This window comes from Gossypium hirsutum, chromosome D11 (assembly GCF_007990345.1).
Source record: "Gossypium hirsutum isolate 1008001.06 chromosome D11, Gossypium_hirsutum_v2.1, whole genome shotgun sequence".
Taxonomy (NCBI): Eukaryota; Viridiplantae; Streptophyta; class Magnoliopsida; order Malvales; family Malvaceae; genus Gossypium; species Gossypium hirsutum.
The window spans coordinates 1,583,920-1,610,264 of NC_053447.1; the positions used below are offsets into that span (position 1 = coordinate 1,583,920).

Sequence of the window (26,345 nt, forward strand, 5' to 3'; positions counted from 1 at the left end):
TTTGATTCAATGTATAATATCATACATGAACTTTAATTTTTTGCGATTTCATATATGAAAATTTGATCGAATTCAGTTTTCACAAATCACTAACAACATTATCGAATTAGCACCATTTTAAATTAATATGCATATAGAAACAATTATTTTAATTTTAGATTGATGTATCACATACACAAACAATTATATTAATCCAATATGAAAATAAATGTATATATTCGTACAATTGAATCGAAATCAAAGTTTTATGTATACATGTGAATCACAATTCAAGTTCATATTAAAATTCATGTATCAAATTACACATTAAACCAAATTTATGTACAAATTTATTATTTATCCCTATAGATTATTGTAGGGCAATTTATTTGTTTTTTCATTGTTAGTGAGCAATCATGTTTTAACTTCGTACATTTTTTTAATTGTGTTTCAACGTGGTATAGTAATTGTAAAAAAGCTTAGTTAATAGAATAAATTTTAATTCTTTGAATAGTAGAGTATTATATGCCAATACCGACATATTTGTTAGTATAAAATAACTAAATAATTAAAAGTTATCGTGACTATTTATTTGTATAATTCTTCGAGTTGTCAATTCTTCCCCAAGATTTGGAGAAATTAATTAGGTGATTTAATTAAGTAATTATAATAGTTATCCATTATTGAGTAAGTTTTCAAACGCAACCCCCTCTATTTTAGAAACAAAGAAATAATATGGTTGATTGGATGATTTCCTAAACTCAAGGAAAATAAAATCGGAAAATAATTAAAATAAGATAATCTAAAATATATAATATAAATGGTTAAATAACTTTTTGAGGTCTAAACTTGGTAATTACTTTCATATTGGTGCCTAAATATTTTCTTGTCAAAGTTAATCTTTGAACTTGGCAATTGTTACACACCAAGATCTAATTTTTTTTTATCAAAGTTAGTCATTGATATTTACTTAAAAACGTCAAAGTTCAACTTTAATATTGGAACAATTGTTAAGTTCATGTTCTAACATGGGAATGATTACCAAGTCCAAAGATTAAGTAGGACAAAAAAGTTGAAGTTACAATGTAAAAACAATTGTTTAGTTCAAGCTCAAATATGAGAATAATTGTCAAGTTCAGAGACTAAATTGAAATAAAAAAAAGTTTAAGCCCTAATCTGAAAACTGTTGCCAAATGAAAACCCTAAACAGTAGTTTAACCCGTATATAAATTTACGGATTTTACCAAAATTAACAGAAACAAATTATTAACAAAAATAATGTTGTATATGTAAATATAGAAAACAAAATCACTGCAAAGATATCGAAATCCAAGCGGAAAAAAACAAAACGAATCAACAATTAAATTCATGAAACGAAAGCGTCAAATACACGTGTCGAAATCTGAATCACCTAGCAGCAAAACAGCCACGTCAGCACGCACTCCCTTCAGTTCTCCTATCTCTTCCCTCAGAGGCTCAAACCAGTCCCCCCCTTCCTCTATATTCGCTTCTCATGGCGGTCAACGGATCAAATAAACGCTTCACTGAATAATAATAACAACAATAATAAAGCCGTATTTTTTTTAAAAAACTTGTAGCGGTAACTCTTTTTTACTTCAATTTGCTTTGCCGGAAGCTTTGGCCGGGGATTTCTTGACGGTTATTGGTTTTGTTTTTCCGAAGTCGGTTTTGAGGCTTTAAAGGTATGAAGAGAATGGGAGGGAGTCGGAGTTACTCGGCGAATCCTAGCGATTACAAGCTTCTGGAAGAGGTTGGTTATGGCGCAAGTGCTACGGTTTATAGAGCGATCTATATTCCTTTTAACGACGTCGTAGCTATTAAGTGCTTGGATCTCGATCGCTGCAATAGTAATCTGGTTCGTTTGTTTATTTTCTTCTTTATTTAATTTATTTATTTTTTTACTGTTTCTAGTCGAATAATTGACTGTAAGTTGATTTGAAGATTTCGTTTGATTAGAATTTGATTGTGGATTTCACTGATTGTTCGTCGTTGAGTTGAATGGATTTCATAGATTCTTACTTTATTATTATTTTTAATTTGGAGTTTATTAGGTTGTGAGCGATGATTCAATTGAAGCTTTTATTTCTTGTGTTGCGTATTAGTTTGTTTCTTTAGTTTTTGATAATGCTTAGTATTTGTGCCTTCTGAATTTGCTTAATGTTAAAAGCTGTTCTTTTTTTGTTCCATCTTTAATTGTTTCTTAGAAAGCAAAAAAAGTCTGTTTATTGTTATTTGAACCATAGACTTCGAATAGTAGTGTGTGTTTTTGTGTGTGGTGTCCATAACATGAACTTTACTTTGGCCTTTTTAGTTCTAGGTTGCCTTTGCTACTGTGTGTACTTAAGATAGTCTATAAACATTCCATGGTTAATTGAAGCTGGATTTCTGCCATTGAGGAATACAGTGTCTAATGCTGGCACTGCTGATCCATGGGATCTTTTGTATTCTATCTTTCTTTCTTGTTTTGATTTTTTCTCTGAAGTTAGGAGTAGGTGCATACAGAAATTAATTACTGTCCACTTGATCTACGTGGAGATGATTCTGTTCTCACTTCTCATAGAAATTTTGCTACTTGTCTCAAGAAAGGATTGAGATATTATTGGGATTTAATTCCAAGCAGAGTAAAAGAGTTTAAAAGTTTTTTCTTGCTAGTGGTACGATTAAAATTCTGTCCTATTAAAATGTTCTCTAAACAAGGGAAACAGTGCTAATCTCTATACCTTCCTTTTCCTTTCCCTAGCTTTACTTCCTATGTCATACTTAAGCCTTAGCTCGAGTTCATGTATCCTAAATATCTGGTATGCTTGTTTGTCTCATTACTATCTGAACAAGTTATACATTTGATAATAGTAGAATGAGTCAATAGATGCATGCCACAGTTATCTTATTTTTGGTTGTTGAAGTCTGTAATAAGAGAAGTTGTTAGAGGCTCTGCAACTTGTAGAAGCATGTGTGGTATAGTTTAGCTCTCTTGTTCTATATCTTCTACTCTTCATATTAGTGGACAGCTTCTCTTTGTACTGTAATCCCTGGCTCTTGTGTGGCTGTCTTGATAGCTAATGGTCCTTTGCAGGATGACATACGCAGGGAAGCTCAAACAATGAGTTTGATTGATCACCCAAATGTTATTCGGGCATATTGTTCCTTTGTAGTTGACCGTAGCCTTTGGGTAGTCATGCCCTTCATGTCAGAGGGTTCTTGTTTGCACCTCATGAAGATAGCTTATCCTGAAGGTTTTGAGGAGCCTGCTATTGGTACTATTCTGAAAGAAACTCTTAAGGCTTTGGATTATCTTCATCGACAAGGACATATTCATCGGGATGTTAAGGTCAGTGCACCATTTAAGTTCACATTGTTCTATTCACATTAATCTGTTATTGTTTTGATTTGAGTTTTTTTTTAAATTATAGGCTGGGAACATACTGCTTGATAACAATGGCACTGTAAAGCTTGCTGACTTTGGTGTTTCAGCTTGCATGTTTGATTCAGGAGATAGACAGCGTTCTAGAAACACCTTTGTTGGAACCCCTTGCTGGTGAGCTATCTTTGTCGAGTCTCTATTCAACTCCACTGATGCCACTGACAGTTTTCTTTCTTTATTTTTTTATTTTTTTTTATTTTTTTAAATTTTCATGGTTTGAGATTCCAATTTATCCTTGCCTGCAGGATGGCACCAGAGGTCTTGCAGCCCGGAAGTGGATATAACTCCAAGTCAGTTTTTAATTCGTGTTTAAGATTTTAAAAAGTATTTAAGGTCTTGAAGTTTTACTTAAATGCATATTATCACATAAATGATTCAGACATATTAGCGTACACAAGTATTTTCTGCTTCTGGTTAGCTAGGGCTGCTTGTGTGTTCGAAACTATGAGGTCTTCTGATTTTGATTTGAGTGATATCTATGTTTTTTCCAAAACTCAAAATTTCACTTTATCCATGCATCATGGCTTATTATTAGTATCTATGCTCCTCAAGCTGCCAATTGCATGTACATTGCAATGCTTAAATATTTAAATGGTACTACAGAAGACTGGTTAATGGAAGTTATGCTTGGGTTTGTTGAATTAGGCTTGGATGCATAATTTTGTAGTTTCATTAAATGGCCGCATTTTTTGCACCAGGGCTGATATATGGTCATTTGGCATAACAGCATTGGAGTTGGCTCATGGTCATGCACCTTTTTCAAAATATCCACCAATGAAGGTATCAAATACCCATTGAAAGTCTAGCAAGAATTTAGATAAATACTGCATAGTGGAGGGTTTGGTAGTATGAGCTCTTAATGAATGCTTAAATATGTTTTACAGCTGTTCTTTCTAACAATAACAGGTTCTCCTGATGACCATACAAAATGCTCCACCAGGACTAGATTATGATCGAGATAAGAAGTTCTCTAAGGTATTGCTAATCTTTCTGGTTATTTGTCATCATGTAAATAAAAAATGGTGTTAATGGTGTTTTTGAATTGCTTGCTTGGCATAGCAAGTTTCTAATTAAAGGACTTCCAGTTTTGTTCAGTCTTTTAAAGAAATGGTAGCAATGTGCCTGGTTAAAGATCAAACGAAGAGGCCAACTGCAGAGAAATTATTAAAGCACTCCTTTTTCAAGCATGCAAAACCTCCTGAGCTTTCTCTGAAGAAATTATTTACTGATCTGCCACCACTTTGGAATCGTGTGAAAGCCCTTCAGGTTTCTGATCCCAATGCCATTTTGCTTTAATTTCCATAGTATTTGTCTAATGCTTTTTTTATACAAAATTTTACAGCTTAAAGATGCTGCACAACTTGCTCTAAAGAAAATGCCTTCAGCAGAACAAGAAGCTTTATCACAGGTTAGATATCATCAGTCATACGCCATTTTCATCTTAAATTAGATTTACCATTTTTTTCTGATAATATTTCTGTTTAACTGTCGGGTTGACCATTCGGGGACATTTGTGTTTTCTCACTGTTGAGGGTGTTATCTTTTTTTGCTTGTCAGAGTGAGTACCAAAGAGGAGTTAGTGCCTGGAATTTTGATATCGAGGATTTGAAAGCACAAGCATCTCTGGTAGGCAAATGTTTAGTTTTAACCTTTAATAGTAAGATTTTAATGCATACATATAGTATTGAAAGCCATTTCTTTGTTAGTTACATCAATTACATGGTTTATGCTAATTTTTCACTTTAACGTGCTAAGGTGCGTGATGATGATGATATTCATGAGTGCAAAGATGATGAGAGCTTGAAATCAAGCCCTGGTCATAAGGTCAGCAGTTGTACTTTTTGCCCTTGGCAGTTTGTGAAGTGTATAAAATACTACTTTTTCTACTTAAGCAAGAAATTGTATGTCTTTTCTTATTTGCCTTTTATAGCAAACTACGTTAATTTACTCTTGGTGTTGGCTGACAGGCTGCAGCTTACTGTGAATCTAGTTTGGGAAAGCTGAATTTAGATAGGGAAGTATCTCTGGTTGAATTTGGAGGACCAAGGAGCGTTGACTCAATACAGCCTGATTGCTTGAATGAGACAGGAAAGAATTTGGATTGTGATAGAGTTGAGAAGGGTTTGAGGAAAAATGGATCAAACATTGATGTTATGGCATCGACTTCAGAAAAGGATGTTGATTTGGCCAAGGCTAAAGCAGTGAAACCCAGGCAAACCCAAAGTGGGCCACTTACAACTGGTCCTGTTCTTAATCATTCATCTTCAGATCGGGTTCGTAACTCAGAAAGGTTGGTCATGCTTCATAGTGGGTTGGCTTTTCAATTTAATTTGTCTCCTTTACAAGTTTATAAAGTGATCTCAACTTTTTCTTTTTCACCAATTAATTGCTAGCTGATGATTTTTATGCATAAACATGTTTAGAACATTTGGTTCTAATTGTTTTGTCACACCGACTATAACATATGGGGAGGTGACTCAATCTGCTTTTTATTTTTTAATATAGTTTCTTGTGTTATTGCTTTGGTCTTGCTATAGTTGGGAATTGAAGGATGAGAAACAAAATGGTTTACTGTTGCATTGCTCACATGTGTGATTAATCTCATATCTGTGTTAACTTTAGAAAATAATTTAAATATCATCAGAGATGTAGGAGAAAACTGTAGATGATGAGCTAACGGCCTGCTAATATCAGGTTTGAAAATGAAAATTTACCTGCCAATGAGAAAGTTTGCCAAGTTCATAAAGCACCAAGTTTTAGTGGTCCATTGATGCTTCCTAATCGAGCATCTGCTAACAGCTTATCAGCTCCTATTAAGTCTTCAGGAGGTAACAAACTCATGGCATTTAGAATCATTGCTTTTGTTTTTTTCACCACCACCGCCACCAGTGGCTGCTATTGCGGATATATATTGTAGAATACTTTTTCTCCTTTGACAGGGTTTAGGGAATCTTTGGATGAGAAGTCAAAGGCTAATCTGGTGCAAATAAAAGGTCGATTTTCAGTAACATCAGAAAATTTAGATCTTGTAAAGGTAAGGTTTGATTTTAGTACTTTTTTCTAAAAGGTCAATTTTAATGCTATTTTTGTTTGTCTGTGCAACTTTACTAACCGGATAATATTCTTTAGGATATTCCTTTAAGTTCAGTTTCACGTCGATCTTCACAGGTGAGTTATTGGTCTTCGCTTAATACCCTTGTATTAACAGTATTAATTGTCAACTTCTTACTGGATGCTCTGTTTCTTCTCAAGTTTCAGACTTCACCTCTCAGAAAGTCTGCTAGCGTTGGTGATTGGATGTTTGAATCCAAACAAGTGGTTCGTGTACACCACCTTCTTTCAACGTCATTGGCTGTGAATTTATGTTTATTTCATTTTTTTATAATATCTACATCTTGAAGCTTAAGGATCTCTTATAGATGGAGGATCTCGGGTTAAGGTGTGTGTGCAGAGTATAAGGTGTAGCACAAAATAGGAGAAAGTGCCTCACTGTCTTCCGGGGGAGGCACCTTTATTGAGGCACACACCTTCATAATATTAAAAAAATTATAACATGTGTTGTCATCAAATATAAATTCATCTCATCTTGTATGTGGCTTCATCTATCTGGTAGTGGAACATGTTAACCCACTTCTTAGTCGTTTGCTTATAGTTTTATCAATTTTCCCTGTTTTTCAGCCTACCAGTCAATCCCCCAAGGATTTAACCAACGGTAACGTGCCCGCATCAATTCTTATGACTAACCTTCAAAATCTTTTCCAGCAAACCTCACTTCAACAGGTAAAGACTTAAGCTCGGGACAATCACATTGCTGATAGAATGTTTACCTTATAATTATTCATGTTCTCACTGGAAATTCTTTTTGGAATGCTAGGATCTCATCGTGAATTTGTTGAATACCTTGCAGTCTGCCGAGGCTGTAGATGGTCAGTGAAAGATTTTTCTTTCCGTCATGCACGTTTAGGAAATATACTGCTTATCAGTACCGTAATCCATTTCTTTTTCTGTTTTACTAGCCTCACAAAACGGAAAGTTGCCTCCTCTTCCTCGTTCGGAGAGCAATGGAAACGTAAGAACCTTTTATCCTTGTTTAAGGTGAATAATATCTAGTAGGTTATTCTTTCTTCTCCTATCAAACCTTCTTTGTCAATAGGTTGAAACCCCAGCTTCTGAGAGGGAGCGTTTACTGCTAGGCAAGATCACGGAGCTACAATCTAGGTTGGTTTTCCGAATCCAATCAAGTAGTTCTACGTTTCTATCCCACCTACGAATACAACTTTATTCTGATATGCTTGTCTGTAAACTTTTTGCAGAATGATGAATCTGACTGATGAGTTAACTGCTGAAAAGTTGAAACATGATCAAGTGAGTTTCTTTACAGGCTTTTATATAATTAAATTTAAAGTATTTGGGAGGTCCCTGTAGTATAAATGAATCAATTTAGTCCCTATACTATTAAAAAGAATTAAATAAGTCCTAATTGTAACAAAGTTAATATTTACTGTATAAAAAATGTCTTGAATTTTTTTTTTCAATTCCAAACAAAAGGTTTCATTTACAGAATCATAAAAACTTTAAAAATGTTAATCTATTAAATAGTAGATGATTTTTTTTTAACAGTAAATGTTAACTTTATTCCAGCTTGGTCTTGTTTGATTTTTTTTTTTAATAATACAGAGGCTAAATTGATCTATTTAATAGTAGAGGGACTAATTTGATCAAGTCCCTATAATAGAGGGACTGCTCCGGTACATTCACCATTAAATTTGCAAGCTTTATGTTCCTCCACTTCATTTCATGGTTGTGTCTAGTACTATTCTTTGTATATAACCTACCAAACTTTCCAATTATATGTGAAACTTAGAAAAGATGGAACATGCCATATGTCAGACACGTATTCGTATTCAATACTGCACCCAACTACCCAAGTTTGAGTAACATAATCCGCAACCCTTCTTTTACCCCAACTACAGCTTTTGTACTGAAAAAGAAACACCCATAACCTTGGCACTGATGATTTGATTTCATTATTATGATGCAGTTGCAACAACAATTAAGGTTCGTGTCTGGCGTGGAAGAGAACGGGATTCGAAGGGAAGTGGATGCGTGAAAGCTGTAAAAAACTCGACTACCGGTAAAGTGAACTTTCCGTTTCTATAATCGTTACAAAAGATGTAAATCATGCAGTTCAGATTATAACTGCGTTTCCACCATTCTTTTTGCCTAATGCCCTTATCAGATACATGATATGGTGAAATTCTTTAGGGCCCTGATTGATATCGTCTGATACAGTAGGGAAGCAAGCATTCTTAATTACTTATGTATACATACATATATATACAATGATGAATAAGAAAATATTGTGGAATAGGACTCTTTTTTTTAACTATATAGGATCTTTGGTAATTGATACATATTGGTTATGAATTTTGTTTCTTTGGAGAAAAATAAGTTGTGCAGTCTTTTATAAGATATATATGGTAGGTTTTTTTTTTTAATGTATATGTGAGTAGTTTTTTAAGAAAAAAACTTTGCTAAAAAACATTAAACAATAAAATTGATGATTTTAGGTTTATTAATTAATATTTTTAAAATTTATATTGCTTTTGAAATAATGATCTCACTTGAATTGATCTTTCCCTTAAGTTATTATACTTTAAAGCTTTTTAAGGTTAATTTCCGATGTTTTATCTAAAGAAAATATTAGCCCATTACAACTAATTATGGAAATGCATTAGTATAGAGCTCGTCTTAAAGCATGATTAGCATCTTAAGGGCCATAGGTGTGAGCATCATTATGTCTATAGGCTTCGTACACGGTTTTAAATTGTGATAAATTAATAATACAATTATTAATATAATTTGACACCTCAGGAATGGGAAACGAAAAAGCACGAAGGAAAAAGAAAAACTAGAAGTAAGATAAAGAATTATTTCTATAATAAATAGTCGGTCCAACCCAACAACTTTCTTCAATTTACTTGTCTTCTAAGCCACTTCACGATGATATGTTTATCTCTAGAATTATCAGACTTTAATGTTTAATAATAAATTATTATTTTTATATAAAAAAGTTACTGTATGTTTGAATTTAGTATTTGAATGTTAGTACCGATTTTATTATGTTTTGCTTCTTTTTTTCTTTTTTTTTATGAGATAAGATAATGTATTTGGAAAATGAAATGCTAATTTTATCTCATTAATAAAAAAATGTAATTAAAAATTTCAATTCTTTAACTTAATATTCAATAAAATAAATTTTGAGTTAATAATTTTATATAAATTTGATTAATCCGATTAGATGGTTACCGGAACTGATGATTTCAGCATCACTAATTATGTTGTCTCTTGTTATTTTGGGAGACAAAGGACCTGTCTTTGTAACATGGCATTGATTTGTCTAAAAATCTTCAACCAGAATCTTCCTCATGAAAATGACAAAAATATTAAAACTAGTTAATCTGCATTATTTTTAATATATAATTTTTTTTATATATATGGTCAATGTTTAACTTTTAAATTTAATTTATACACAAAAATATATATATTTAAATTATGAACTCATCATACAATAAAACCATACATTTATATTAATCACTCGGTATTTTTGAATAAGATTGTTTGTATTTATTTATTTATTTTTAAACAATTTTATTATAAGTATTGATCATATATATATTTATACAATGTTTAGAACTAGGCATAATGTGTTTCAGCTTATTTAAACTCATTCTAATCGAACTAAAATTTAATTGATTATAATAGTAATATTTTTAAAAGTACATGGGCTTACATCATGTGATTAGTCAACAAGTGGTTTAAGAATTAATTTTAAGAAAGAAGTAATTAATTAATTTGTTAATAAAAGTGAGCTAATTCTACACAGAATTAAACCTTTTTCCTATCAATTTGAAGAAGGGGTCACGACCAATTAGCCATGGCTGGGAAAGGAAATATTGGAAAAAAAATATTTAAAACAAAAATCAATACAGTTAGCACGTACGAAAAAAAAAGTCTGAGAATATATGTTAAAATATCAATAAATAGAATTTTTAAAACTATAAAATGTCTAATTGAAATTATAATTTGATAAAATATAAATAATTCTTCAAAAACTTAGTTTGACAATTTAAAAAAAAAAATTCCTGTTTGATTTTAATGTTTAAATTCATATTTATATTTCTTTAAATTAATATCGATTTTAGGTTTTTCTGTATATTTGAGTTCATTTTTATAATTTCATTGAAATTAAATGAAGTGGACTATAAATTCAAACATATCGTGCCATTAGTTGATGTACCGTACCTACGACGTATAATAACTTGATTAATCTACATCATTTAATTTTAATAGAGTTGAAAAATGGATTATAATATATGACAAAAATCAAATTCTAAGTACCAATTAGAACTAAAAGAAATAAATATTGAAGGCTTAATTATTTTTTGGGGTCTGAATTTAGCATTAAAGCTTGATTTTTTAAAATTAATCTTTGAATTCGACAGCTTAAATTTTTATTTTAAAATCAATACTTTTAACTTAACAATTATTTTAGGACTTAAACTAGGCGTTGAATTTTTTTTATCAAAATTAATCTTTCAACTTAAGCGACTTTTATGTGGCTTGAATTTTTTATTCAAATTAGTTGTTGAATTCAATCACTGATACGAGAACAAAACAATGAAACCAACCTTAAATAAAAACAAATATATTTACCTTTCTTTTAAATCAATGAAAGCAAGCTGTTTCGACGAAAATGAAAATAAAAGAAGACAAGAACAGTTAAACTAAAGTCGTGGGTGGAATAGAGACAAGACAAATGGAGAATGTAAGAGACACGAAAGTGCCCCACAAACAAACAAAATAATTTTACCTTTTAGCTTACCAGTAATTAAATTAGGGAGAAATTGCACTCAAAGTCACCAAACTATTAATATCTTTATGTTTTAGTCATTTAACTTCAAAAAGTTACAAAATAATCATTAAACTATTCGAATATAATCACTGTTGTACTTCTCCATCGCACTGTCTTAAATCACGAATATATGAATCAAAATCGAAATGGCTTTCTTTTTTGACTTCTTACACTACCCATTAGATCGACTTAGATTTAAAGTATAATTTTCTACTCATTGATGGTTCTATAGTATTGATTGTGGAATCGTTACTTGATCTCACTAATTGAACTATTTAAAAAACAACTTAAAATTTTTTAATAATTTAATTATTATTTTATAATTTTTTGAAATTGAGATGATTGTGTAGTTACTCGGCATGAATTTTACCTTTTAATTATTCGATTTCAACCCATAGAAATCATAACTATTATATAAAGAGAAAGAAAAGGCGGACATTGACGGATACAGATACAAAGAAACCAACCACCGTCTATCTATCAAAGCTTTAGGACTTCGCATCTTCTTCTCCTTCGCGTTAACGCCAATTTCGAGGCATATTAATTATATAGTGTGTATTTTATAATACACACTTCTGTACTTTAGAATTGGAAGTTTTTTTTTTTCTTCTGGGTGACGCAAAGAAAATAGGGAGGTGAAAAATCCGTGGAATTCTGGGATTTTCCAACATTTCGTGGTGACCCAGGTGAGTAAATCACTAAATATATATATAGGGTTTCCCGATATCTGTTTGTTGTTTTGTTTCATGGTCATGTAATAGTTTCCTTTTAGAATGTTTTTAAACTCTTCATTTTTTGTCTTCATGGTATTTGAAAATTTGCCGCAAAGATCTGTCCCTTTATGATTCTTCTTAGAAGTTTGTTAATTGGTTTTTCATGATTTAAAAAAAAAGTTGAAAATTTGTTTAACTGATGTTTCAGGATTTCATGGATTGAAAGAATAACCAAAAAAAACTAATTATGGGAAATTATTTTGAAGAAGAGGAAGATGATGATCAATTCTTTGATAGCCGTTCAGTTTATTCCGATGAATGTTGTTCTAGTCCTGATTTTGGCCAAGTCAACGGTTTTTCAGACAATTTTGATCAGTACAAGTTCTGGTCTGTGTTCCCAGAAAGTGTTGATAAGCGTCGCCATAGGCTCTGGACATGGATGGGTCTAAGTTTTGTTCGGAGTTCATTTACCGGCGAGGATCCCGGTGGTCCATGTAGGGATGCACTCGAAGTCTCACAAGATAGTGAGGTGGCGTTGAGTACATTAGCTCTTAAAGATGGTGTTTTATCGAACCAGTCCAATGATGGTCAAGAACCAGTTGAAATGTTTTCAATGCCAAATCATTTTACACATCAAGATAAGAATTTGGATGATCAAATGGAATTAGTTGTGATAGAGAAGAGTTGTTCAAGTAAATCCGTTAGTTCTCTAGAGTTCAAGACGTCCCCTATGCCATCATCTCCTCAGCTTGATCCGCAGTTGCGTGGAAAGCTCGAGGGAAGGCCACGAATTGATCCACAAATGAAGGTAAAAAAGAGTTGGTTAAGTAAATTAGGTGCCATTGCCCATGTTGTTGATAGACATGTTGAAGTTGGATCGAAGCAGAGTGATTATGATTCGGTATTAGGGGAAAGGACGAAAAGAGTTCAAGTTCATCCATGTAACAAGCATTCCAAGGAGTTGTCTTCCCTTTATTGTGGGCAAGAATTTTTAGCACACAAAGGGTCCATCTCAACGATGAAGTTCAGTCTCGACGGGAAGTTTCTAGCAACTGCAGGTGAAGATTGTATAGTTCGTATATGGAAGATCATCGAGGACGAGAATTTAGATGGATTCAACATACAAGACCTTGATTCTTCGTGTCTCTACTTTAGAATGAATCATCTTTCCCAACTGACTCCTCTCAATATGGATAAAGACCATATTGATAAAATTAAGAAGTTGGGGAGATTATCGGATTCAACTTGTGTCATTTTCCCACCCAAGGTCTTCCGAATTTCCGAGAAGCCGCTGCATGAATTTCAGGGACACAGTGGCGAAATATTGGCTCTTTCGTGGTCTAAGAAAGGGGTAAAGTTCCTAGATTTTTCATATTACCTGTTAGATTTCGATACTAGGCGTTTTCATTCTTGACATATCGTATGTTCTTTGTTGTAGTTTCTGTTGTCATCCTCTGTCGATAAAACCGTTCGTCTATGGCAAGTTGGATCCGATCGATGCTTGAGGGTTTTTTCTCATAACAATTATGGTAGGACATTTTTATTACATGTCTTGTTTGGCGAACTGATTTATCTTCTTCAAAGTTGCATGACATTAATGTATGTGTTACTGTTATTGTCTACGTAGTGACTTCTGTTGCCTTCAACCCTATGGATGATAATTATTTCATAAGCGGCTCGATCGATGGAAAAGTTCGTATTTGGGAAGTTCTTCATTGTCGAGTTATTGATTATACTGATGTAAGGGATATAGTCACTGCTGTATGTTATCGCCCTGACGGAAAGGTTAGTCGTAAATCTTGTGTTGTCCCCGGAAATCTAATGAATTTTTGTTACTAAACCTCTTTGTTTGATTATTGTAGGGAGGAATTGTTGGCTCGATGACTGGAAACTGCCGTTTTTATGATATCATAGGTATGGTCGTTTCTAAATTTGCAAGACAGCTCTGCACCATTAGACCTTTTTTTGCTGGTATTTTTGGGTTGAATCTCTGAATCGTGCGTATTGTTTGTCAGGTAATAGACTTCAAATCGATGTGCCGGTATACTTACAAAGCAAAAAGAAGTTACCTGGAAAAAAGATAACTGGATTCGAGGTGGTTACATTTAATTCTTATTAACTCTTTTGTATGTTTCTTCTTTATTACATTTTCTTACAAGTGAACTCGTGTTTTGTTGTTGTTCAAATTTAGTTCTCTCCTTGTGATCCAAGCAAAGTGATCATTACTTCAGCCGATTCACTTGTCCATGTCTTGTCTGGAAGAGATGTTGTATACAATCTAAAAGGTGAGTGTTTGACTCTACCGTTCCTCTAATTATCGTTCCATGAATGTCTGCCGTTCTGATCTTGGCATTTCCATGATTTAAGCTTATTTCATATCTTTCAGCACCTGGATTTCGGATTGCAACGAGTCAGATTTCTGCAACTTTTAGCCAAGACGGGAAACAAATCATCTCGGCCAGCGAGGATTCTAATGTCTACATATGGAATTACACTAATCCAGAGAAGAACTGTTCGAAAGCGAAGAACATTTCGTCTCGCGAGAGTTTCCTCTCCCACAATGCATCAATTGCTATACCTTGGTGTGGCATCAAAACCGATCCCGGAACGCTCATGTCTTCTGAATCAAATGACAATATGCGGGAAAAAAGCCTTACAAACGGAAAAAAACAACTAAATCCCAAGGTGGAGCTAGAACAACTCGCTCCCCTTGCTTCCCCAAATGGTTTCTCTCTGAAACGTGTTCTGATGGAGTCTTTAACAAGGGGGTCTGCAACTTGGCCCGAAGAGACACTCCCCAACACGAGTCCGGCCGCAATTGCCTCCGACTTGTGGAAATTTGAGTTAAAAGTTCTGAAGAGTGCATATCAAAGTATGTTAAGTTCTCACAAATGGGGTCTTGTGATTGTCACTGCAAGCTTTGATGGACGCATTCGAACCTACCTCAATTACGGGTTGCCAATTCGAGTATAAGAACCTCTCCATCCCTAAAGATACAGCAACACAACACATATACGAATATAGGTATAACTGTGCGGTCTGGTTTTAAACACATACATGTCTTTGAACACTCATGCAAGCTTTGATGGACGCATTCGAACCTACCTCAATTATGGGTTACCAATTCGAGTATAAGAACCTCTCCGTCCCTAAAGATACAGCAACACAACACATATACGAATATAGGTATAACTGTGCCGTCTGGTTTTAAGCACATGCATGTCTTTGAACACTCATTTTCGAATTCCAGTAACATATAATAGGTTAAAATGGGTCTTCAACCGCATGTAGGCCTTGAGCCCTTGACCCGTAATAGATTTTTGTTTATGGATCACACTATATAGATGTCAATTTATATACTGATTCTTTGATTTGTTTGGTCAGCTCTAAAGTATATGTTAATGGAGGTCCTATTTTGTATGTATATAAATTATAGTTAGTTTTGTTTTTGGAGAGTTTAGTAGATTTTCAAAGATCTTTGAGGTCAGACAGTGCAACCATTAATAATTTCAAGTTTAAAACGGCTGCGAGTTATTGTCCTTTTTGGGTTAAATAACTTTTTGGGTCTTGTGGTCTGAATTTTTTTATGTTCAAATTAGTCTTTGAATGTTTAAATTTTTTTTGTCTAAGCTAATTCTTGATATTCTTTTGAAAATATTAAAGTTTAAGCCTTAACGTAAGAATAATTATAAAGGTTAAGCCTCAATATAGACCAAATTCAGGGACTAATTTTGACAACAAGATGTTCGAGTTTTAATGTGGGAATAATTACCTAGTTTAGGCTTCAATATAATAATAATTACTAGATTCATAGACTTAAACTAAAAAAAGGTTATTACCAAGTTCAAGTCTTAAATTGTGATTTAACTTTTTTTTTTCAAAAAACTAGTAGGAATGGACTCTAGAGTCTTTTAATTCTTTAGGATGAACATTGCTCAAGCCATGCGCTTAATTGTTAACCCAGGTTAGGTGTATCGGTCCACATCAATCCATAAAGATAAGGTATTTGTCTATTTTGACTCAAAGTAGAGGTGAAGTAAAAAAAAAGACGAAATTAAGTTGTATAGTTTTACAATAATAAAAATGTAATTTTATCATTTTAATAATTTATATCTTTATAATTTTTAAAAGATAAAATTAAATTTTTATCATTTTTGTGGGATGAAAATATAAATTTATTAATATTAATTTAAAATTTTATAAATTATAAACAAACCCATTTTAATGGAATCAAAACCCTATCAGCCCCTAATTTCGTCACACCAACATTGTCTAGTTTAATCTGTTAACATTCTCTCTATATACATGATTGCTCTGTGAATTTACCTTACGTTAGATACATGTTTCCCTTCTGGCCAAAAAAAGAAGACAATACGTTTCTCTCCCATCATTTAAGCCCATAGAGCATGTTAGTTGGTCCGAAGATACTCCATTAAGGTTCAATAATCACATGATTCTTATCCACATATTTACCATGGATAATAATTTTAAATTTTGAATATTTAATAATTAAATCCAAAAAAAAATTAAATATCCATCTATATATTGTAATATGCAATTTAAATTGTAATTTTTAGATTTAAATTAACTTTTTACCCCATACAATACACGAGTTTAATGGTTGTATTAATTAAATTACGTTTTTTATTTCTTAAAATTTTTCAAAAATTTTGTACCTTTCCATTACTAATATGATTACAACATTAAAATATAATAATATATAAGTTTAATATTAAAAACATGATAATTGATATTAGACTAAATTTAAATAAAAATATTTTTAAATTATTTTTGAAATATAAAATTTACAATAGTAGATTTTGTGAAATATTATTTTTATATATTTGTTAAAATTACATGGGATTGCTTTTCATATTTACCAAACTAGTCTTAATTTTCTTCGAATCAGTTTTAGTGGATAAGATAAACCCCATTTAATAAGTTGTGGGGGTTTGGGCTGGCCCAAAACGAGTCAACAATCGTGCGTTTTGAGTTCAATTGCCGATCTACTGGTCAAGAGTCGTCTTATTTATATAACCAAAATAAACGGCCAGGATATCCCCAACACAAGATCTAATTTGATTGGCTCAAACAATGCAAATAAGAAATGTTATTGGTCCACGCCAGCACCTATGACATGTTCTCTCATTTGTTGCCCCCATCTGAAAACAACGTTAGATTCGGACACTACAAATATAAAAAATGGCTCCAACCACGTCTCACTGTAAAAGAAAAGGAGTATCGGTCCTCAAAGTTCATTTTAACGATTCAGCGATTTATAGTGGAAATATCTCCAAGAGACTTCTTCGAAGAGAGATAGAGTAGTTTAAGACTCGCGATGGCTGGCTCGTGGAGAGCACGCGGCTCTTTGGTGGTTCTAGCGATAGTTCTGTTCGGTGAGTGCTCTGCTGTTCTTGCTCTTTTTTTCTGCTAGATCCGCTTGTTTTTATGTGATTTCATGATCTATGAATCGTTTTTTTATGTTGGAGAGGAAATGAAGTATATCTAATTCTGTTTTTGATGATTTTATTGCGCTTGAATTGCTGCGCTTTTGGATCTGATTCATGTTCTACAGTTCTGGTGATTCATTAGATTGTGAATGAGAGTTATATCCATCTCATATGGATTGATTTTTTCTGCATTGATTTTTCGAGTACCAGTGAGCTCTGGATTTATAGAATGAATGACTAGCTAATTCGTTTGATTAAAGCTTTAATCTAAGATGACGCTAGAACTAATTAATACAAAAATCTTGTGTTTCACTTTATTTCGTTTTTCATTTGCGATGCGGTATCTTAACTTCGAATTGTTAATTTTTTGCACGAGAATGTTCTTGATAGTTCGTTAGAGTTCCGTTTTATCTCTATGTGCAACTAATATTATTTCTTATGATTATGTCTTTTTTTATAAGAATCGTTTGATTATTATCGTTGACAAATCGCTACGTGGAGTAATCATTTTATAAAATTATACCAAAAGTAGAATTGTTGGTTAAGAAATGAGATCTTCTTCCAGTTGGATGCACATATGTAAAAAAATAGCTGCAAATAGTATCTTTTTTGCCTTGGAAGACATTTTTTTTCTATGATTTGATTTCCCTTTTTTTTTCCAATACATGTGTATTGATTTCTGATTCAATAGATAGTTTACTTTTAATTATGTGGGTGAACATCATAATTGCAGTTAAAAATGATGTAAATAGGTATCCTAAGGGCCTTTATTATGGTATCAAGTAGTAACATTGTGTGAGCTTTTAAATCAGGATGTCTCTTTGCAATCTCAATTGCAAAGGAGGAAGCCACGAAATTGGGGACAGTAATTGGGATTGATCTTGGTACAACTTATTCTTGTGTTGGTGTTTACAAGAATGGTCATGTTGAAATCATAGCCAATGACCAAGGTAACCGTATTACGCCATCTTGGGTGGCTTTCACCGACAGTGAGAGGCTGATTGGTGAGGCCGCAAAGAACCAGGCAGCTGTTAACGCAGAGAGAACCATCTTTGATGTCAAAAGACTCATCGGCAGAAAGTAATTTACATTCTTCTTACGTTCCTTGAGTTAGGCTTTAGGGTTAGATTGGGCTTTAATGCTAATTTTGCATATTTTTCCTATGCAGGTTTGATGATAAGGAGGTCCAGAAGGACATGAAACTTGTTCCGTATAAGATTGTGAACAAGGATGGAAAGCCTTATATTCAAGTAGAGATTAAGGATGGAGAGACCAAGGTCTTCAGTCCTGAGGAGATCAGTGCTATGGTTCTGACTAAGATGAAGGAAACAGCTGAAGCTTTCCTCGGGAAGAAAATCAAGGATGCAGTGGTCACTGTTCCTGGTTAGTGCTTTATAAGAAACAGAGTTCTCTGTTGGAAAAATATTCTGTTGTCTGATGCTTTATGATGCTCAAATGATCTCTCTGTTCGATTTGCAGCGTACTTCAATGATGCCCAGAGACAAGCCACCAAGGATGCTGGCGTTATTGCTGGGCTCAATGTGGCCAGAATTATCAATGAACCAACTGCAGCTGCCATTGCCTATGGTTTGGACAAAAAGGGTGGTGAGAAAAACATTCTTGTCTTTGACCTTGGTGGCGGAACATTTGATGTCAGTATCTTGACAATTGACAATGGTGTATTCGAGGTTCTTTCCACAAACGGAGACACTCATTTGGGAGGTAAGCATCATTTTTAGTTTTGCTTTTAGGCTTTTGAGAAAATGTTTTACGTTATGGATTTTGCTTATGGTAATTTTTCTTGCAGGTGAGGATTTTGACCATAGGGTTATGGAGTACTTCATTAAACTGATTAAGAAAAAGCATGGAAAGGACATCAGCAAGGATAACAAGGCTCTTGGGAAGCTTAGGAGGGAAGCTGAGCGTGCCAAGAGAGCTCTCAGCAGCCAGCACCAGGTCCGAGTAGAGATTGAATCACTTTTTGATGGTATCGATTTCTCTGAGCCACTGACCAGGGCTCGCTTTGAGGAGTTGAACAATGATCTGTTCAGAAAGACCATGGGACCTGTGAAGAAAGCAATGGAAGATGCTGGTTTGGAGAAGCGCCAAATCGATGAGATTGTTCTAGTAGGTGGAAGCACTAGAATTCCCAAGGTTCAACAGCTCCTCAAGGACTATTTTGATGGAAAGGAGCCCAACAAGGGTGTTAACCCGGATGAAGCAGTTGCTTATGGTGCTGCAGTACAAGGAGGCATCTTGAGTGGAGAGGGTGGTGATGAAACCAAAGGTGCGTTTTCATCTACTGCAACTTTCTCAATCTCAACTACACGAGACTAGCTGATTTAAAATGTTCTAACCAAATCTATGTACAGATATTCTTCTTCTTGATGTGGCTCCTCTTACCCTCGGTATCGAGACTGTTGGTGGGGTAATGACCAAGTTGATTCCTAGAAACACCGTTATCCCAACCAAGAAGTCGCAAGTTTTCACCACTTATCAGGATCAGCAAACCACTGTCTCCATTCAGGTACATTTTACTGGTTCATAATTGAAACTTAGAAATGCCTGTCTGCCATTAGAAGGCATGAGACTTGGATTTCTTTTCTAATGCTAAGAATCGGGATACTTTGAACCTATATAACGAACGATCGTATCTGAATACCTACTTCCCAATATGTATCGGATATGATTGTCATATACAAATACTTAAAAAGCGAAGAGTATGAAACATAATTTGAACCTTATTTGAATATTTGTGGTTTGATATCAGGTCTTTGAAGGTGAAAGGAGTATGACAAAGGATTGTAGGTTGCTTGGGAAGTTTGATCTTACTGGAATTCCTCCAGCTCCAAGGTTTGCTCCTCTTTTCCATCAACTCACTTTCATGTTTTCTTCAAATCTTCGCCTGAATTTACTGACTCATATTGTTTGATCTCTCAATTCTCAGGGGAACACCTCAAATCGAAGTTACATTTGAGGTTGATGCAAACGGTATCTTAAACGTCAAGGCTGAAGACAAAGGCACAGGTAAATCAGAGAAAATCACAATCACCAACGACAAGGGTCGTTTGAGCCAGGAGGAGATCGAGAGAATGGTTCGTGAGGCCGAAGAATTTGCGGAGGAGGACAAGAAGGTTAAGGAAAAGATCGATGCCCGCAACAGCCTCGAGACTTACGTTTACAACATGAAAAACCAGATTAATGACAAGGATAAGCTTGCTGACAAGCTCGAATCCGATGAGAAGGAGAAAGTTGAAACGGCTGTGAAAGAAGCCCTCGAGTGGCTGGATGACAACCAGAATGCCGAAAAGGAAGACTTTGAGGAGAAACTCAAAGAAATTGAGGCTGTTTGCAATCCTATCATCACGGCTGTATATCAAAGATCCGGTGGAGGGCCTGGCGGTGCTGCATCAAATGAAGAAGAGGATGATTCACATGATGAACTCTAAAACAAACATCTTCGATGGTTGCTGCCACTGAAAAAAGATTGATACTGTTAAGTGTTTAGTGAAATGAGATAATACTGTACTAATTTTGGTAGAATTTTAAATGGGAGAAAAAAAACTTCGCCCATCATTCGCTTTTTTTATTTGGGGGCGAATATATACATTTTGAAGTATCTTTTGTTGTCATTAGAACAACACTTCGATTCACGCCTCCAATCAATCATTACTTTTGTTTTCAAACTTGTAGGAAAATTCAATAAAAGGTTCGAAATTCCATCCATGCAGTTGTTGGACACTTTGAATTCTTCAAGTAGGCCATGCAGATGTTATGCGCTTTAACTGCTAAGCCAAGGTGATATGATACACTAACATATAAGCTAATATTCCTTTCACATAAGGTGTTGGACCATGTACTCTTTCTATATTGATAATAATGTTCATACCAATCAAATTAAACTCAATTCGTATGCCTCATAAATTAATTAATTAAAAAGTGTAGTGAAATTCACAAATACTTATTTTTCAAGATTAATTTTAGCACCTCAAAGTAGGTTTTAATATTAAATGTTATGGTAGAAGTATCGTCTATTTTGGTCTATTGAATTTTAAGATTTTGTCCAACACTCATATTTTAACATCAACTCTAATATACAATATTGGTTAAATATCACTTTTGGTCCCTCTACCTAACTCATTTCAATCTCTTTTCTTTTCCTTCTTTGCATTTTACTGAAAATTCACATATCATTTTTTTCCTCTACTGGACCTAAAATTAAGATTTAATAGTTATATTTGAATTTTTGCAATAATTTGATCCTATTTTTTATAGTGTTTAGTCGAAATAGTTAATATTATTGATTACTGTGATAAAAATTTTGATGTGAAATTTTTTAAAACATAAGATAATTCTAACCAAAAATTTTATTTTAGCATGATGGATTGGAATAAGTCTTCTTATAAAAAATCCACGGGCTAATTATTTGGATTAACTAATAACATGATTTTCCCCCTTTTTAGTCCATTACAAGATAATGGTGAAATTGCAGTTTCGATTTCTCTATTATGTTCACATTTGATATTTAATCTTTATGTTTTAATTTTGGTTCTTTACATTTACAATGGCACTAATTAGTCCAAATAATTTACATACTTATACATGAGGGTCTATATAACGGTATCATATAAATAGGAAAAGAAACTTCACCCAAGGACACAAACAGACATACTCAACAAACCTGAAGCCAAGATTGAGGAGAAATGATCTATTTTGATTAGGCAAATGCCATAATCCTAGTCCCCATTAGCAACAGGTTGACAAACCTCCTGCCAATTCACCGAATGCACCTCTCGTTCTTCTTTGAACACCCCCTATATAATGCTCCTAACCATTTTCTCAACAGTATCACAAATTCCCCTTAGGAGTAAGTGCTGATTGCATGATATTTTAGGAGTAAGCCCCTTTGACCGGCCTTATATGCTTTTTTTTTTGCCTAATTGTTTTAAGATGTGATGAGTTTTTGTTGATATGTTTGTTTTGATTATTTTATTATAATGTCTTTAGGATGGACCAATTTACAATAACCAATATAACTGGAAAGGTAAAAATAGTTTGCGCCGTCATTAGCATCAGCGGTCTCATGATAGTTCACTCTCACGCTGGATCGGAAATCCATCTTTGGTCCACGGATATCAATTTCTTGCCAAAACTCAAAGTGAAACCATCGACTTTTCCAGTTCCGAAACAGCATTTAGGAATTGTGTTTGCCTATTGTAGTTGTCTCTGCAATGCGAGAGTCAGCGATTTATTGGTATGAAATATTTTAGTTTTAATAAAATTATACACCAATAAAATATCAATACTCATGATCATTTGTTTTTCATTTTGCTTTTAACAGGACTGGATGCGCACCAGATACAATTATCCGATTCTCTCAACTTCCTTGTTTATGTGTGGAAGTAGCGCTATGCTCTCCGCCATATATGCTTTGGTCTCAAAGAGAACTTCATCTGCTTGGCAGTTCCATTTGGATATTAGTTTATTGTTTTTTTTTTTTGTAAATGCAATTTAATTAATATGTTTCCTTTTAAATACATGTTTTATATGCTTAATTTTCAAAACAATTACTAGAATTTGAACTTTTGTAATTAAACTTATATTTTTATTTGATAAAAATGAAACAGGGTGTGGAAATATCGGCATGGTCAATATTCTTGGAGTTATGGTGCTCAGATGTACGAGGGCCGACATTTTACTCTGCATTTCATCCTTTTTCACTTATTATTACATGGTTATTGGACTCTCTTTTCCTGGAAGAATATATCCATATCGGGAGGTAAAGAATTATGAACTTTAAAATTTTTTTTTAATTCAAATATCATTTTTACCTTATACTGAACTTATTTTTACTTTTTTTAAAAATAGTAATAATAGCATATCTGTAACTATCCTAGGTCTACCTATTTTTATGGGGAATGTATGTTGACAACAAAGAGAACAATAATGCCCAACCCGGTACCGGCGTGATGGATGTTCTTGTTTCGGAGATTGTGGAAGGAGATCATGATGAGGCTGAAACCAGTCCGGAGATTGTGGAAGAAGATGGTGGAGGAGATCATGATGAGGTTCCTCCTCCTCCCGAGCTTGTTCCTCCACCTGCTCCTTCGGTTGGTCCTTCGCAGGCAGCTCCATTTTCTGCCAAGACGGTAATCCTACTTGATTCTATCACGATAATGTTAGTGGGTTTAGGATTGAGGTTAATAATGAGCTGATAGACTTAGCAATGAGTTAGACTCTAGGCTGACAACCTTAGTAATCTTAATATATATAATCCTACTTGGTTCTAATAGTCTTTTAACCTTGTGATGATTACTTTCTCTCGGTTGGTCTGTTCGTGTATGTTTCTAGCCCTTTTTAAATCTCAGACACCATGATTTCAGAGGCAGCCCATAGCTTTGAAGCTTCAATGGAATCGGAACCCAGTTTTGAGGTCCATGTTTCATTACAGTCCGCAAAGTATTTCCCACTAACATTCTCTAATCTTGGATATGTTGCAACGTAACATGTAGTGGAAGCTGCCTGCAACAAGACAACAACAATATATTCATAAGGCTCATAAAAATCTCCCATTTCCTACTTCAAATATATATGTAATGTTAATTTATTACCTGAGGGATTGTCTTCAGCAGCTTTGAAGCTAAAAAGAAAACCAGACCTGCAGGTAATATACAGTAACCAAAACATTAAAATCATAAAGACAAGTATATCTATGTACGAGAATTTTGTACCATATTTCCTTGCCTGTGATGAAGCCTTCACGTTCTCTGGTAAGACGGGTTCTTACAATCCCTGGATGAACACAGTTCACTGTCACGTTGGCACCCATTTCCTACAAACAACCCAAACGAAACTATTCCTCAATATATATGTATGCATGTATGGGTTTAGGGTTTTAATAATGAAGGATGATCATCAACCTTGAGTCGCTGAGCAAGCTCCTTGGTATGCAAAACATTAGCCAGCTTCGATAGAGCATAAGCACGTGTCGCATCGTATTGACTGAACACAAATAAACAAACATGATGGAAAACCAGCCGTACTGTTAATTAATTGATTACTGCTTCTTGAACAATCATTTACTTGTATTCTCTTGTTAATATTATATATATATAATCATTGCTTTCTCTTCCCGGTTCTCTCACCTTTTGCTTCTGGATATCTGACCTAGGTACCGGATCATATCGCCGGAAAACCAACCGTTGATACTTGACGACACGTTCACGATTCTCCCTTGAACGCCGCTTTGTTTTGTCGTCTCCATCATCTTGTTTAGTAACAGTTTTGTCAATAAAAAGTGACCTAAAAGTTTTTGTTAACATTATGTTAGAGCTGATCTAATATATAAAATGTTAAAATATGTTATAAGTCTTTGTATATTTTAAAATTTTGAAATTTAGTCCTTGTGAACTTGAAATCTGAAAAATAAAAGAACTAAATTTCGGTAAATAAAAATATAAGAACTAAATTCTAAATTTTTAAAGAATATAAAAGCTTATGGCATATTTTAACCTATATAAAAATATGATTAATATTTAATTAAAGCATTCTCATGAAAAAAAGAGTAATTACATTGCAAACTTACCTAGATAATTAGTGGCAAATGTCATCTCTATTCCATCCTCAGAGATTGCATGGTGATGCGCAAACCTACCAGCGTTGTTTCTGATATAATATTTCCAATAAAACAAAGCATGTTCATTGTCTTGTTTCATGTCATGTTGTAACTGAAATTAGTTAGTTAACTGATCATGTCGTGTTGTCTCTCTCAATTTTTTTTTATAAGGGAGCTAAGAGTTTATGAGATTATTACATGAGGAGATTGAGAGGCAAGTCAAGTGATTCAAAATCCAACACGAATTTTCGAACCGAACTGAGTGAACTCAAATCAAGAGCCATTATAACGATCTCAGAGTTAGGAAACTCAGAAACGATCCTCACCTTAGCTTCCGCCGCAGCTTTAAGGTTCCGTGCTGGAATCACCAATCTCGCCCCTCGTTTCGCCAACACTCGAGCCGTCTCGGCACCGATCCCCGACGTCGCACCTGTTTCAACCTCTCACAATCAAAACCAAAAAGAAAAGAAAGCTATTGCCAAATGCCAGCGTACGACATCATTGGTTCATATAATTACGTACCAGTGATAATGGCAGTGATAAAACGGAGATCAGGGCTAGTCTCAGTAACTTCCTCGGCCGTGGATTTCGACCCGAACCCGCTTGCTCCTCTTGAACCGATCAGGTACTTCACGGTTTCTAGCATTTTTTTCTACCCAAAAGTAGGATATAATTATTAAGAGATGATCAAAGTACTTAAGAGCTAGCTTTTGTTTGATTTTGTATTTAAAGAAAAAGATCAGGTAAATTATTGGACAGGAACTGTTTGACGACGACAGAGATCGAAAGTAGAGGAATTTTATAATGGAGATTTGGTGGAGAGTATCAAATTTGCAAAAGAAATATATAATGCGTTACATGTTGATTAATGATAATTAAATTATGCAGGGTTTATTTTTCCTAAGTTTTTATACTTAAAAGAGGATGGATTAAATTAAGTTATAATCATCAATTTAGTCTTTAATATTAATTTTTTTGTTATTTTTATTTTTTTGTAAGTTAAATTGTTATGTTTTTTAACTAAAATACTAACTAAACTTTTAAACACAACATCTCACATGCTAATTCGTATCTACTTCATACTAATTTTTTCAATTATTTATATATTTTTAATATATTTTTAATATTTAAATTATTTATTGACATGACATATAAGATAAATAGTATTATGTCAACATGAGATATACATAGATACCTCATGATTGTCACACCAACATAAATAATTAATCTT

The 26,345-nt window shown here is 33.7% G+C and overlaps 4 protein-coding genes across 9 annotated transcripts; 3 read left to right on the forward strand and 1 right to left on the reverse strand.

Annotated features, from left to right (window-relative positions):
- Positions 1–1,374: 1,374 nt before the first annotated feature.
- LOC107904517 (serine/threonine-protein kinase BLUS1) lies at positions 1,375–8,789 on the forward strand. 5 transcript variants are annotated; one of them, XM_016830913.2, is made up of 22 exons: positions 1,375–1,855; positions 3,074–3,328; positions 3,411–3,535; positions 3,667–3,711; positions 4,120–4,201; positions 4,328–4,396; positions 4,517–4,687; positions 4,764–4,829; positions 4,979–5,047; positions 5,177–5,245; positions 5,389–5,711; positions 6,116–6,249; positions 6,361–6,455; positions 6,551–6,589; positions 6,674–6,739; positions 7,100–7,201; positions 7,296–7,347; positions 7,438–7,490; positions 7,575–7,639; positions 7,735–7,786; positions 8,463–8,555; positions 8,661–8,789. In XM_016830913.2, the coding sequence occupies exons 1-21, from the start codon at positions 1,685–1,687 to the stop codon at positions 8,529–8,531; spliced, it is 2,172 nt and encodes a 723-aa protein (XP_016686402.2). In that variant the 5' UTR covers positions 1,375–1,684; the 3' UTR covers positions 8,532–8,555; positions 8,661–8,789. The 5 variants fall into 5 exon arrangements, with proteins under 5 accessions (XP_016686402.2, XP_040961377.1, XP_016686401.2 ...); XM_041105443.1 differs by having other exon boundaries at positions 6,680–6,739; XM_016830912.2 differs by having other exon boundaries at positions 8,463–8,789.
- A 2,976-nt stretch (positions 8,790–11,765) lies between these two features.
- On the forward strand, positions 11,766–15,473 carry LOC107904514 (WD repeat-containing protein 44). 2 transcript variants are annotated; one of them, XM_041105445.1, is made up of 8 exons: positions 11,766–12,022; positions 12,258–13,400; positions 13,488–13,578; positions 13,677–13,834; positions 13,912–13,963; positions 14,065–14,144; positions 14,241–14,334; positions 14,417–15,420. In XM_041105445.1, the coding sequence occupies exons 2-8, from the start codon at positions 12,297–12,299 to the stop codon at positions 14,479–14,481; spliced, it is 1,644 nt and encodes a 547-aa protein (XP_040961379.1). In that variant the 5' UTR covers positions 11,766–12,022; positions 12,258–12,296; the 3' UTR covers positions 14,482–15,420. The 2 variants fall into 2 exon arrangements, with proteins under 2 accessions (XP_040961379.1, XP_016686398.1); XM_016830909.2 differs by having other exon boundaries at positions 11,767–12,022; positions 14,436–15,473.
- Positions 15,474–17,138: 1,665 nt separating this feature from the next.
- LOC107904515 (luminal-binding protein 5) lies at positions 17,139–21,223 on the forward strand. The gene is made up of 8 exons (XM_016830910.2): positions 17,139–17,445; positions 18,312–18,579; positions 18,668–18,882; positions 18,979–19,221; positions 19,307–19,786; positions 19,872–20,026; positions 20,270–20,352; positions 20,447–21,223. Exons 1-8 carry the CDS (start codon positions 17,388–17,390, stop codon positions 20,946–20,948), a joined length of 2,004 nt encoding a protein of 667 aa, XP_016686399.2. The 5' UTR covers positions 17,139–17,387; the 3' UTR covers positions 20,949–21,223.
- A 2,633-nt stretch (positions 21,224–23,856) lies between these two features.
- Positions 23,857–25,923, reverse strand: LOC107904516 (short-chain dehydrogenase TIC 32 A, chloroplastic). Its single transcript, XM_016830911.2, has 8 exons — positions 25,637–25,923; positions 25,313–25,544; positions 25,085–25,164; positions 24,645–24,801; positions 24,420–24,501; positions 24,244–24,331; positions 24,111–24,157; positions 23,857–24,021 (listed from the first exon to the last, which is right to left on the reverse strand). Exons 1-8 carry the CDS (start codon positions 25,758–25,760, stop codon positions 23,857–23,859), a joined length of 975 nt encoding a protein of 324 aa, XP_016686400.2. The 5' UTR covers positions 25,761–25,923.
- Positions 25,924–26,345: the final 422 nt, after the last annotated feature.

Excerpts from the sequence above, each read along its gene's own strand:
- LOC107904516 (XM_016830911.2), bottom strand. The coding sequence starts at position 25,760 with ATGCTAGAAACCGTGAAGTACCTGATCGGTTCAAGAGGAGCAAGCGGG. Across the intron at positions 24,802-25,084 it reads ATTTGCCACTAATTATCTAG|GTCACTTTTTATTGACAAAA; the intron begins GTAAGTTTGCAA and ends AAAAACTTTTAG. Across the intron at positions 24,332-24,419 it reads AGCTTGCTCAGCGACTCAAG|GAAATGGGTGCCAACGTGAC; the intron begins GTTGATGATCAT and ends GGTTGTTTGTAG.
- LOC107904517 (XM_016830912.2), top strand. The coding sequence starts at position 1,685 with ATGAAGAGAATGGGAGGGAGTCGGAGTTACTCGGCGAATCCTAGCGAT. Across the intron at positions 3,536-3,666 it reads TTTGTTGGAACCCCTTGCTG|GATGGCACCAGAGGTCTTGC; the intron begins GTGAGCTATCTT and ends CCTTGCCTGCAG. Across the intron at positions 4,688-4,763 it reads ATCGTGTGAAAGCCCTTCAG|CTTAAAGATGCTGCACAACT; the intron begins GTTTCTGATCCC and ends AAAATTTTACAG.
- LOC107904515 (XM_016830910.2), top strand. The coding sequence starts at position 17,388 with ATGGCTGGCTCGTGGAGAGCACGCGGCTCTTTGGTGGTTCTAGCGATA. Across the intron at positions 17,446-18,311 it reads TCTAGCGATAGTTCTGTTCG|GATGTCTCTTTGCAATCTCA; the intron begins GTGAGTGCTCTG and ends CTTTTAAATCAG. Across the intron at positions 19,222-19,306 it reads CGGAGACACTCATTTGGGAG|GTGAGGATTTTGACCATAGG; the intron begins GTAAGCATCATT and ends TTTTTCTTGCAG.
- LOC107904514 (XM_016830909.2), top strand. The coding sequence starts at position 12,297 with ATGGGAAATTATTTTGAAGAAGAGGAAGATGATGATCAATTCTTTGAT. Across the intron at positions 13,401-13,487 it reads TTTCGTGGTCTAAGAAAGGG|TTTCTGTTGTCATCCTCTGT; the intron begins GTAAAGTTCCTA and ends TCTTTGTTGTAG. Across the intron at positions 13,964-14,064 it reads CCGTTTTTATGATATCATAG|GTAATAGACTTCAAATCGAT; the intron begins GTATGGTCGTTT and ends ATTGTTTGTCAG.